Consider the following 12,161-nt stretch of genomic DNA (forward strand, 5'->3'; position numbering starts at 1 on the left):
TGTTTTCCTGCAGGCCACAGGATTAGCAGTGTGAATGCAGAGGAGTAGGAGGAGTAGAAGAAAACAAACGAAGGAGGAAGAGGAGGAGAGGGAAAAACATATTTGAAATTATGTTTGTATTTTAACTTTTTTTTCCAGTTGATTTTGGCAGTTTCATACATTATTACTCTTTAAGATCATGTTCCTTGATGCAGAAATAACTTGACACATGTATCAGATTTGCCTATAAGCATAGAGGTCTGTGGGAGGGATCTGACACTGACCTTGGCAGTTTTTCTAAAAAATGCTTTATATTTGCAAAAAAAACCATTGTACCATTCTGACAGGTGTACCCATGAGTCACATCGGTATTGAGTAAGAATAACAATCAGGTCCCTCTGTCCCGACAATACTAGAGAAGACAGAGCAAGCTGACAGTCAGTGGGCCTCGTGTGGCTTTGTGTGAGGTGACTCATTCTTTCAGATAGAGAAAGTGGTAATGAAGGCTCAGCTAATTTAGAGCAGCACACCTACATGGTGCCGAAATAGACCTGAGAATAAGAGGGTGAGAGAGAGAGTCAGAGAGCGGAGGGAAGGAGAAATAAGACAGGTAGGAGAAAGCAGGCCAGACTGAGGCACTATATTTATGCCCTTTTCTAAGCAGATTATGTCACTGAATTAGACCCCATGAAGACTCATCAGCACGTACACATGCAGTACTGCAAAAGCATTATACAGTATATGACCAAAAGTAAACGGACAACGTCTATTTTTATGTAGGAAGTTTTAACACTGCAGTCTGCTGATGGCTGTTTTTCATTATTTATAAGGAATCAATGTTTCCAGTCTAACAGGCTCTAAACTTCCATTTACTGAGTATTTAGATGATAGCTTTGTATGATTGTGCCCTTTCTATTTCAACAGGTAAAAAAAAGCTTCAAGAAATCATATTCACAGTTTGGTGTGGAAATACCTGCCTGTCCTGACTCCATCCCCCTTTACCAGACCTCACAAATGCTCAACACATGCAGACAACCAGAAGCACAGAGGTGGCAAAGCACATACTGGTGGCTGGCTGTTCACTTACTTTTGTCCATATAGTGTAAATTAAATCAACATCACATTGAGCTAAATTAAAAGAAGTAGCCTGGATTACTTAACAGAATGTATTATTAAAGGTAGGGTAGGAGATTTTGAAAACTCAGTGAGAGTCAGCCAGATTTTAAAAGTAAACACACGCCCCTTTCTCTTTTAGCTCACCCCGAAGCCACGCCTCCCAATCACGAGCTTTGCACCATTACCTGCAAAGTGATGTAAGGGCATCACCACTGGAGTACCACCACTGGAGTAATTATTAGCAATCCTTGTTAAAAGGTACACTGTAAAATGTAATTATTTGACTCTATAGCTGATATAAATCTGTTCAAGTGGAATGTGCAACTTCATTGCAGAAACTTGAGACCGCAATAGCTGAAAAATACGCTCAGAACATTCCGATTGAATTCTCAGAGGATGAGTTTAGAATGGAGTCAGTCAGGAGAGGCTAGACTGTCTTCAGGAATAACTGTCAGCACTGTCACATCGCAATGAAGATGTGGGACATAGGAACTATGGTTCTTTGTCATTGCAACTACCACAAGAGGCTGATGAGCAAACTACCAACATAGTGCAGGTACGTGTTCTCCTACATGTCTACTCGCCAGCCTCTTGTGACAGTAAGTAAGCACATACCTAAGAGCATCTGCAATAAATTGGGAAGTTGGAGAATAAAGCTGCTTTAACTAAACTTTATTTGGTCATAGAAAACACAGATCACTCCAAAATGGTCCACAGCATACAGATCTGTATACATGGTGCAGGTGCCTTCTTATACTCCCCAAACAATTTTTGCAGCATCTTACCTTACGTTACATGGCAGGCCGGAAGCTTTCTTCCCGCATTCACTTTGACGTACGGCCATTACCAAGCATGTCATCAAGAAATACTGTGCATGTCCATTAGCCAAATGCTGCCACCTACCGTTGCGCATGTTTCTGTAACGAAACTCTTAGGTGACGATTACTTTCTTCACCAGGAAGGTTTATTACCCAAGTGTAACTGATGAGAGTCAGCAAAGTAAGCACATATAAGTTATCACGTCACATATCAGATAACGTTATATTTTAGGTAATAATAGCATTAACAATTTACAGTGTAAAAAACGTAACAAGAAAAAGGCGTATAAAGGACAAAGGGCTGTAAGTTGCCACAATACGAATGTCTATATTAAATATTAAAGCTCCAGCACAGGGAACATGTAAGTGTTCACTTCAGATGTTAATTCATCAATTTAGATAATGGTGAAGGACTGGAGAACATCTATACTTCAAAACCCCAGGGTCGGTTTTTGGCTGTTACATAAAACTAAATGGATGAATAATCATGCAGATTCATGCACCGTGAGATGATTCACTGAGAAAATAACAATAGTCTGTGTAGGTGTGTGCTGAATGAAGGAATTAGTGCACTACACTGTACAACAACTTCAAATATTAACAGAGCCACATAAACACATCTTTACGTAACATGTGTTCCCATATGACCTGGACAATGACGTGAATGAAGTCTCTCCTCTCCATGTGACCTCACCCTACATACGTAATAGTGGCGACCAGGTGCTTGCCAGTGCAACCCAGTGCTGGAGTAATCTGGTTAAAGAGCTTAGCAGCAGAAGGACAGCAAAATAGACATAATCCCTATAGGGTGTTGCCTCAGGTGGTCTAGATTTGTCTGTGAAGATGGGTAATGTAGGGGCAGAGAGGAGTCCATTGGGAATAAAGCTATTAGACAATGTAAACAGAGACAGTCCAGTTGACCTTTATTTATTACACTGGCAATCTTAAGAAAGGTCAAATGTTCAGAAGCATTTTGGATCACTAAATAAGATAAGAATAAAGACCTTCACAAAACGTTCATAAAATTGAAAGCTGTATTGAATTGAGCGATAAAAGCCTTTGTGTGATTAGGCTAACCTCCTTGGCCTTGTTTTTAGCTGTAAAGGTGAGAATCTTCATGCTGCAGTCCACTAGAGCTGCAGCTGAGGACTGTGTGCATTATTGATTGATTGTCACAACACTGATTAATCAATACACAGGTTTTGACATTTAATGGACAAACAACTGTGGTGCCGTCTTCTGGGGTGGACGCCCGTTGCAGCAGCTTCCGTCACGTTTTTTTGTACCTTTATCTTATCTAGCTTATATCGCCATCTCAAATTGAACACTTGTTTTTGTACCTATGTTTTATATTCTTATTTGCTGTAAATAATGTTTATACTGTTTCATTTCTACCGTTATAGGTATATTTTTAGTGTGCTGAGTGCCTGTATATTGCTGCTGCAATAACGAAATTTCCCAGCTTGGGCAGACTAATAGTTCCAAATGTCCATTCAATGACTAATTGTTGCAGTTTTAGAACATCATTTTGTAAATAATTTTTATATAACATTTTTTTATCATGATGATGTAGCAGAAAGACTGGATAATTGTACTTGTCTTTGACAAGTACTGATCACAGGGAAAGAAAAAGCTTCAACAGCAAACACTGAAATTAAAACTGTCCATAGAGACCAATTGAGGACTGAAGACCAGTCAAGCAAAACAGTAAACACAGCAGAGGTGGCACAGAAAATGATAGTGGCTGGATGTGATGGAGTCAACATGCCTGCACTGACAGACAGACTGTGTCTGTGTGTTTTATATTGATCACTGCAGAGTGTATGTTTTCTGCAGTGGTTCACCCACGCTCAGCACCACACACAGCTCACTTTGCCCAGCTCTCATTTACTTACCTACCCGTTACTATAGAGACACAGTGGAGAAGAATGCAGAAAGCAGGCTGGCAGACAGATATGCTGAAGACCTGGGTTGAATCTTAATAACAAAAAGAAGGCTCACAACACGGAGCTGGGAGAATGTTACATAATGCTGCTGTAGGATTCTGCCCTGAAGTCAAGTGATTGAAAAGAAGAAATCTATACAAAGAAATCTATTTTCTCCATTGTGACGTGTTGTTCCTCCGTTGATTCACTGCATGCTATGCTGCAGTGATTTCTGAGTTCATATGAATGTTGTTAACTGTGTGAATGACATATAGGGCTGGAATCTAAAAACATATCAACAAGCTCCTTATAGTGTTTATGTCATGTTACAGATACACTAATGGAAGAGCTGATTGAAACCTTCATAGCCTAAGGGTAGGCTGATTTCACCTTTTAATTTCAGCATTGTTCCCTATACAGCATTTCTTGTAAAAGCTGGAATTCCTATAGCTTATCTTTGTCAAAATATAAGCATATTTACTATCTTGGAGAAGCTGTAGACAGGTTTAAATCCACATTCCTGCAACTTTGCCACCAGAAGAATGTTCAGCATGAGAAGATTCTCAGTCATCTAGCTGTATGTTACATATGCTGCAGAAATCTTTTGGGATACGTCTGAAAAATAACACATGTTGAAGGGGATAACTTTGATAACGAACCGCTGTCAAGATTATGTCATGGAATGTATCGATGGTCTCTGGGCATGGCGAACAACCTTCCAGGTGCTCTCTGCTACATTTGAATAAGGTAGCCCACTAAGGCAGCAGCCATGTATTCATGGACCTCCTGACTTGAAAACAGAACTCAATCTTTCTCAAATCATGTAGAATATGTTAATTTATAGTGAAATGCTTTTTTTTATTGTAAAGACAAAATCACTAAATGATTTATGCTTGATTATTACCACCAAGGTAATACTAGATGGCAGTAGGTAAATGAAATGGAAACCTGTGTCTAATCTCTGTTGTCATGTGTGTGTGTGTGTGTGTGCCCCCCCTTTTAAATCCCTTTCCACTCTCTCTAGCACTCATCCCTTCAAACTGATCCTCATCTTCTTTTCCCCATTTTCTCAAGTTTTGTTCTCTAAATAGACACACTATGTCCCTGTAAGAGAGAGAGACAGAGAGAGACAGAGAGAGAGTCACAGACAGTTCTGAGACTGCAGCAGATTCTAACCAATCACATGAAGCAACCCTCCAGCCCACGTGGTTTATTCATAAATACAGGAGGAAACCCTGATCAATTCAGCTCCGTTCTTTCACACTGTAAATTCACAATGCAGCCTTGAACCGAAGACTTCCCCTTTTATGCATTGGACTAATGTATATCTCATTACACACACACATATATATTACATTTTTCTTGGCAGCATATATATATAAAACCATGCAGCAAATTGTGAGACTGAGTGAGTGAGTGCAGACAGACTCCTCTGTTTTGAAGGTTGTACCGTGTCTTACTGTTCATGTGCCAGTGTTCTCATTTCAGTACGTGGCCCCGATTGCAGTACCCAGGACACCCAGATAGGATACCAAAAATATCCCCTATATGTGTCAGCAGGCTTTTGTCGTCCTAACTGCAAAAAAGCAGAGAACAACTGCAACATACTGAAGGATACAACACATCTCTGGCTAAACTTTTTCCATGCCTGAATTCTAGTTTCATGGCAACGAACGATCTCTCATGAGTTTCAGTCTCCTATGGTAACATCCACAGCACATCCCTGTAAGCGTGTTCGTCATGGACTTATTTCTATTGCATAACCGTGTCTCAAGGGTTCCCTGCAAATCAAGGATTAGTGGGTGGTGTGCGTAGATAAGGTGCTGTCCAAGTTAATTACTGTTACTGCAAAAACTGCAACGTCTGAACACATGTGTACAAAGTTAGACGTAATGTTACGCCGACAAAACAAGAAGGGAGACAAGATGTCCTACATAACTTGGTTTTATTTTATTATGGTCACCATAAACAATATTGACCATTTATTAACATGTATAGAGAGAAACAGAGAGAGAGAGTGAATGCCACTGTGGTGAAAGACCACAGGTAACATACGTACACCTAAATATCACTTTCCATAGATGACATATAGGAAAAAAATGAGCTGTACAAAAACAGATGAATATGCTGAGGTGATTTCATGGCAAACGTGGAAACACTGTCCATCACCATCACCTTATACCACTGTGCAAAACATTGACGCTTTGTTCACAGCTGTGCAAAATAGCAGCGTTTATACTTCACTTTTCCAAGCAATGGATTCACAACACGACACAACAGAAGGACAGCAGCGTCCTGTACTTGTACGTTTGGTTTAATAGTTGGAATCAAATCACTTTTATATAGCTTATAGGAAACTGCAATGTGCAAATGTCACTTAAATATGATATTTTTATATTTATATGTTGATGAATCCCAACTTGAAGCCTGGTAAAACTGAGGCCCACAGCACAATACAAAGATCACTTTTAAGCTCTATTTGTTTATGTAACGCTCGCACTATACAGCCACCTTTAAAACAGGCAGAGGAGGAGAGGAGAAAAAAAAATAAGTTTCATATATATGGGATATGTACATGTAAACCATGTGGTTTTATAGTTGGCACGTGAGAGATTTAAAAACTGTACATTCCATTCTAATTGACCCCTGCAATGTGTTGCAAAAACAGTGCATCACAGGGGTCAACGCGTACACATAACAGAGGCCTTGGGTTGATAGTCTTGCTGTGTGGCCATTTATTGGCCCTTTTTTCTAGTGCAAATGGTCACATTCAATTCATTATGTTTACATTTCTGCCCCTCATGTTGAGCCAACACGCACATTATTACAGAATCACACAGTTATGACAGATATTTTTTTCTCACATAACAGGAGCTGATATCAACCACGTTTTGAAGCAGCCGTACATACAGCATTGAGGATGGATCCTAGCTTTTCAGTCATGTTGACCTCTGCTATCTGTTGCATGTCCAACAGCTTACTGCTGTACACTAACTTTATTTACGAGGCTTAGGCTTATGTGCTGAAATTGTACTCTTAAGCCACCCTGTTGTTGTTGTTGTTGGAAAAAAAAGACAGAAATAGCAGGGAGGAGTGGAGAAAAAAAATGGCCGCACAGGTCAGCACCTCGGACAGCTCCACCTCTCCGTTCGCCCTCACATCTATTCCGGTCCCTGGCCTGTGACCTCAGCTCACTGCGACATTCATTCACTTACTCTGAATCTAGGCTAATCATGAATGAAATGGGGATTTGAGTGTCACTGAAAATGTGTTTGTACCACAGAGTCAATCCCTGCGTCACTTCAGGGGACAAGACAGAAGAGGACAATATACCATTGGCATGCACTTATAAAATCTCCTACACCGTATAGTCTAAACACCATAGTGTAACATCATGAAAGACATATTCAGCCCAGACTGAGAGGAGCCTCACTTTCCATTCAAAACCACCTCTGTGTGATTTTGCACTTTTACATTCAGCTTTAAATATATACCAGAGTCCTAGTTCATTTTACGCATCAGCGGTCCAGGTTTGCTTCGCTGGTGTCGCGTTGGTTTTTGAGGTCCTGGAAGACCTCGGTGAAAAAGTGCGGGTCTGCATTCAGCTGAAGCATTTTGGCACTCATCCTGTTGATGATCCGGAGGGACATCTCCCAGAAAACGTCTTTGTTCGATTCGATCATGAACGGCTTAAGAGGGTAGGAGATCTCGTTGCCCATGTAAGAGTAGGCGAGGTAGAGGCAAGTCTGAAAGGTGCCCTGCAGCTCGGCCGGGTTGTCGATGCTGTCCTCTATCGTGTCTTCGCACAGCAGGTACACGAACACTACGTTGGCCGGCGTGATGAAGCCTTGGTCCTGCCAGCCCTGCAGCAAAAGAGTCCGGTCAATGTTTCGGAACCAGAGAATCACCTCTCCGCTGTTTAACTCTTTCAGTTTGAAACAACGGCGGCACATGAAGTCCCCCAAACAGCGCAGCAGCTCCCCGGTGGAAGCCTGGATGACTATCCGCCTGGGCGACACCAGAGACCACCTGCTGGGTTGTTTCTGCACCGATGAAAGCCTCCCGTTTGGGACGACAGCCTCGCTGTTTTGCGTGGGGGCCGTGGGGGCTGTGGGGACCGTGGGCACCGGGACTGGGATGGGCGCTTTGGGTTTCTTCTCTTCGTTTTGGTTCGTTTTCCTGATGTTCTCGTTGTTGAGCTGCGCCACCTGACTGGATGGGAGCTCCCGGCTCGGCAGCGGGTTCGGGGTGACTTTCTTTGCGCTCTTCTTGGCCGAATTCGCCACCAGCTTCTTCCAAGACAGAGACACAAACATCGAGTGCTTCTTAAGGCTCTTGTCGTTTTTCAGTCCATCCCCTGCGCTATCAGCGTCCATGATAGACGCCTTCTTCGTCGCGGGAGATATGGAGAGGACGGTTCCCATGTCTGCGGAGGAGAGAGCTGCGGTGGTATGGATGCTGCTGCAACTTCAGCGCAGATTCTTCTGCAGAGTGAGAGGCGGCGAGCAACAGTCACGACAACGATTGGAACTCCATTTACACGTCTGTTTACCCGGGCTGTGCTTTCCTTATCTGAGGTGAATGAAGATGAGAATGTTTGTTTTTTGTCCCCGCTGAATGAAATGTATTCCAGCAGATGCTCTCTTCTAGCGCCTCTGCACGGAGACGCTGCGACACAATCCTATAGTCTGTCCCTTAAAGGAAGATAAGACGCTATGCGTAAAAACCATGGCTTAAACGAACCAGCAAGTGCACCTCCCGACTGACAGAGGAGCCGGCCAATGAGAGGACGAATCGATGAGCCAATCACTGGGCGTGTTGTTTTTAGGTCCAGGTTTTCATTGATAGCAGACGACGCGCACTTCTTTGGTTCAAGTGCTATTCTCCACTAGTCCAGTTAGTGTACTTTGGAAAATAGGGGCTATTTTTAAATGAGAACAGTTACCTCTTAGTCTGTCAGCCGTCAAAGAGACAGGATCTGACCAACACAGGTGAATGAGAGGCGCTCAGCAGCTTCTATAAGGACATTTGTTAGATTGAGGCCTGACTGTATGAATGAATGTATTTGTATGCACACTTACTGTAAAGACTTTGTAATTTGTAATAAATTATCTTTTTTAATTAAACAGATGATTGTTTTTGGTTAATAAGTAGGCTTTTAATAGTATTAAATAAATAAATCTGGTTTTTATGCATTTAACAAGACAGAAAGTCTGAACACTTGTTAGGTTTCTGTAGTCAAACAAAAGTTACTGAAGCATTTCTGAGCTGCTTATAAAATATTTGAAAACCACACAAGCATGTCATTCTCTCTAATAACTGTTGGAGAAATCTGTACAAAGTGTTTGGGCCAACTCTGGGCAGAGTAATGTTGAAATATTTTCTGAACTCTGCATACTTGCTTTTCTGCTTCTATCCATACACAAGAAAAAAAATCAAAACAAAACATAACCTGCACCTGTTCAGCTAGTAATTACACTCATGTCTAATTCCAAAATCAAGTCAGTGTAGAAGTTCCCTGCAGTGGGACACACTTTTCCCTGCAGTGGGACACACTTTTAATCCTACATGCAGACTGCATAGCACGTCTTAGTGTCCGATTGGGTCCTCAGGATGATCCAATTAACCTCAGCAGGACTGGAACCCATCCAATGACTTACATGATTACTGTCTGACTCTCCCATTCAGCTCACAGTGGAAACAGATACAAATAGCACTGTAACTAATGCAGTGGAGTCCTCAGAATGGACTTTTCCTTTCAGCTGAAGTGTACAGGGATTATGTGATGTGTACTACTGTAACAGTAACTTGTTGTTGTGATGTTAAGCTTTTAAAAGGTGTTAAAGATTCACACTTTTTTTTAGGCTGGAGCCTATTCCAGCTATCTATGGGTGAGAGGCAGAGTACGCCCTGGACAGATGGCTATGACATTCAGTCAGCAATGCCTACATACTGTTTTGCAGTTGCATGCTGAAATTAGAAGTGCAATACTACTTTATACCACCAGATAAGCTAGTGACGCAGCCTCAAAACAAGATAATGTCTGTATGTAATTAGGTGATGCTGTCAAGATAGTCCAGAATGAATACAAGTCCATTAGATATGTAAATGTATGTAAATTAATGTATGCATTCATAGAGTTTAAAGGGGTTAAATCACTAAAGTTTAAGTTATATATGAATAATTTTACTTACTTTTCAAATCTTGAAAAATAGTCATAAATTAGTGATGTCATGCACCATGAAGCATCGTAACACATTTGCCATTTACAATATCTAATGGGCAGCATCACGTGTGCACTGTATATCTAAGGATTAAGTATTAAGGCTCATAAAGAATAATCTGAGGAATATGGCAGAATGCTAGTATCTTCAAAATTGCCTCAGCTGTAAGAAAGACTGAAGGACACGAGGCTCTTCAGTTATGTTGTGATATATAATCAATACTGAATTACCCAAAGGATCAAATCAAATGTGAGCGTCTTGTCCACAAACCCATGTAAATAATTATTTGAACTACCTCACAGCACCCTCTTGGTGATTTGCAGCCACTTATGTACAGGGAGTAGTGCTCCTCTGATAGTAAAATGGTTTGATTTGGGCCACTGCTGTTCATATCTAATATAAAATACAGCCTACTTGAATTAGGACTTGCTGGATGAGCTATGTCATCTCAGCCTGCTTTTAATGGAACAGATCACCATGGTTACTCATGCCACACATCTAACCATTCCCAGATTCTCAGGTCGGTGCAAGCATTTATACACATCTAGCAATATGGTATTACAACCAACGTAACCTAATTATTAAAAGTGTTATTTTTATTGCTTTGGAAAAAACCTAAAATTATACAAAAAATGCATACACGTGACTTGTGACATGACTCATTTTAAATGGTCTTGGAGGCATTACTTTAAATATAATCTCTTCAAAAAATGTCCCTCAAACAAATAATTCTTATTAAATTAGAAAAATAAAGGAACATTAATGTACACAACATTTACTATGATGAAATATAATCATGCAGCTATAATACAAAGTCCAAAATATTATATACTGAATATGGGTTATACTAAAAAAATATATATATTATATGGTGCATAGCTGCAAATACATATATGTGTTGTCCTGTACCTGTGTAGAGCAAGACATCAGAGGTGATGAGAGATGATCTATGGCATGTTTCTCCACACGCTCACTCCTGATTTTTTCTTCTCCTTTTTTCTGAATACTTAGCTGCTTTAACACTACGATGATGTAACCAATCATTTAAAGTACAGAAATATTCCACACAACTCCTATTATAATAATCTCATCATCATTGTTCAGTCTGCAGCTGAAATTGTCAACAAAAACAACTGCGGCGAGCCAAACTTAGCAAAATCAGATGAAAGAAGGCTAATGTTTCCAAACTGTGAAGTGCTACCTGTTTTCACACAAACTCTTTTGATCGTGCAGGCGTTTGATCCAACATTATAAATCAGACGCCGAACAAAAGCAACTCTTTCATCGCAAATCAAACAGAATGCAACAGGATGTGTCAGAGGAATAATCTCAATGTATTAGACATGAAACATTTTGCTTTTCCTGCTCTAATACAAAAACAAACTAAATAAATCTCACAGGATGGTGAGAGGAAGCAGTTAGATCTTTATTTGCATTTTCTGGTACACACATTGCAACATGTATTTTGACTTTTCTTTAAGGAATTGCTGTCACAAGAACTAAGACTGACAAGTTCTATGTTTTGGTGGCTACAATGTAAACACCTAATAAATTCAATATTATTGAACCGAGCTATGATTTTATCTTTATGCCTATTTTTTTTTTAGATAGACATATTGGAACATCTCAATTTTGTGGGTCAAAGGTCAAAGTCTGGTGCTCACCACCACAAAACATGTTTTCTTCACACTGATATGTGTGTTTCTCATGTGTAGTAATATTTGCAGCTATAATAGAGTAATGCCAAACTATGACAACCCATTAGAATAATACTGCATTACATTTTACTGAAAAACTGTATAGTAATGTCATCATGGGCAGAATAAACGAAGAAGACAAATAAAAATATATAATTTTATAAAGTGTGTCTGCCACAGTTACCCATTAGCTGCCTGATATAAAACACAACTTGACTATATTTGTCAGGCAGAAACAAACAGCATGGGGCACATTCTCAGAAAAGTGTGCATTATGGTAGAATTCTTTTATGTGATGAGTTCGGTTATATTAATTATTCAAACCAAATTTTTGTCAGTTTTTTGCAGGACTCTGAATTACACAAGTTTAAGGATGTGTGAAGAACATGTGGTGGAAAAGAT

At 40.3% G+C, this 12,161-nt stretch overlaps 1 protein-coding gene across 1 annotated transcript; it reads right to left on the reverse strand.

The window, feature by feature from the left end:
* Positions 1-6,156: 6,156 nt before the first annotated feature.
* LOC114426473 (cyclin-dependent kinase 5 activator 1-like) lies at positions 6,157-8,517 on the reverse strand. The gene has a single exon (XM_028393903.1). It carries the CDS (start codon positions 8,260-8,262, stop codon positions 7,357-7,359), a length of 906 nt encoding a protein of 301 aa, XP_028249704.1. The 5' UTR covers positions 8,263-8,517; the 3' UTR covers positions 6,157-7,356.
* Positions 8,518-12,161: the final 3,644 nt, after the last annotated feature.

This window comes from Parambassis ranga, chromosome 21, assembly GCF_900634625.1.
Source record: "Parambassis ranga chromosome 21, fParRan2.1, whole genome shotgun sequence".
Lineage (NCBI taxonomy): Eukaryota > Metazoa > Chordata > Actinopteri > Ambassidae > Parambassis > Parambassis ranga.

What these genes read in the sequence shown, in the direction of transcription:
- LOC114426473 (XM_028393903.1), bottom strand. Translation starts at nt 8,262, where the DNA reads ATGGGAACCGTCCTCTCCATATCTCCCGCGACGAAGAAGGCGTCTATC.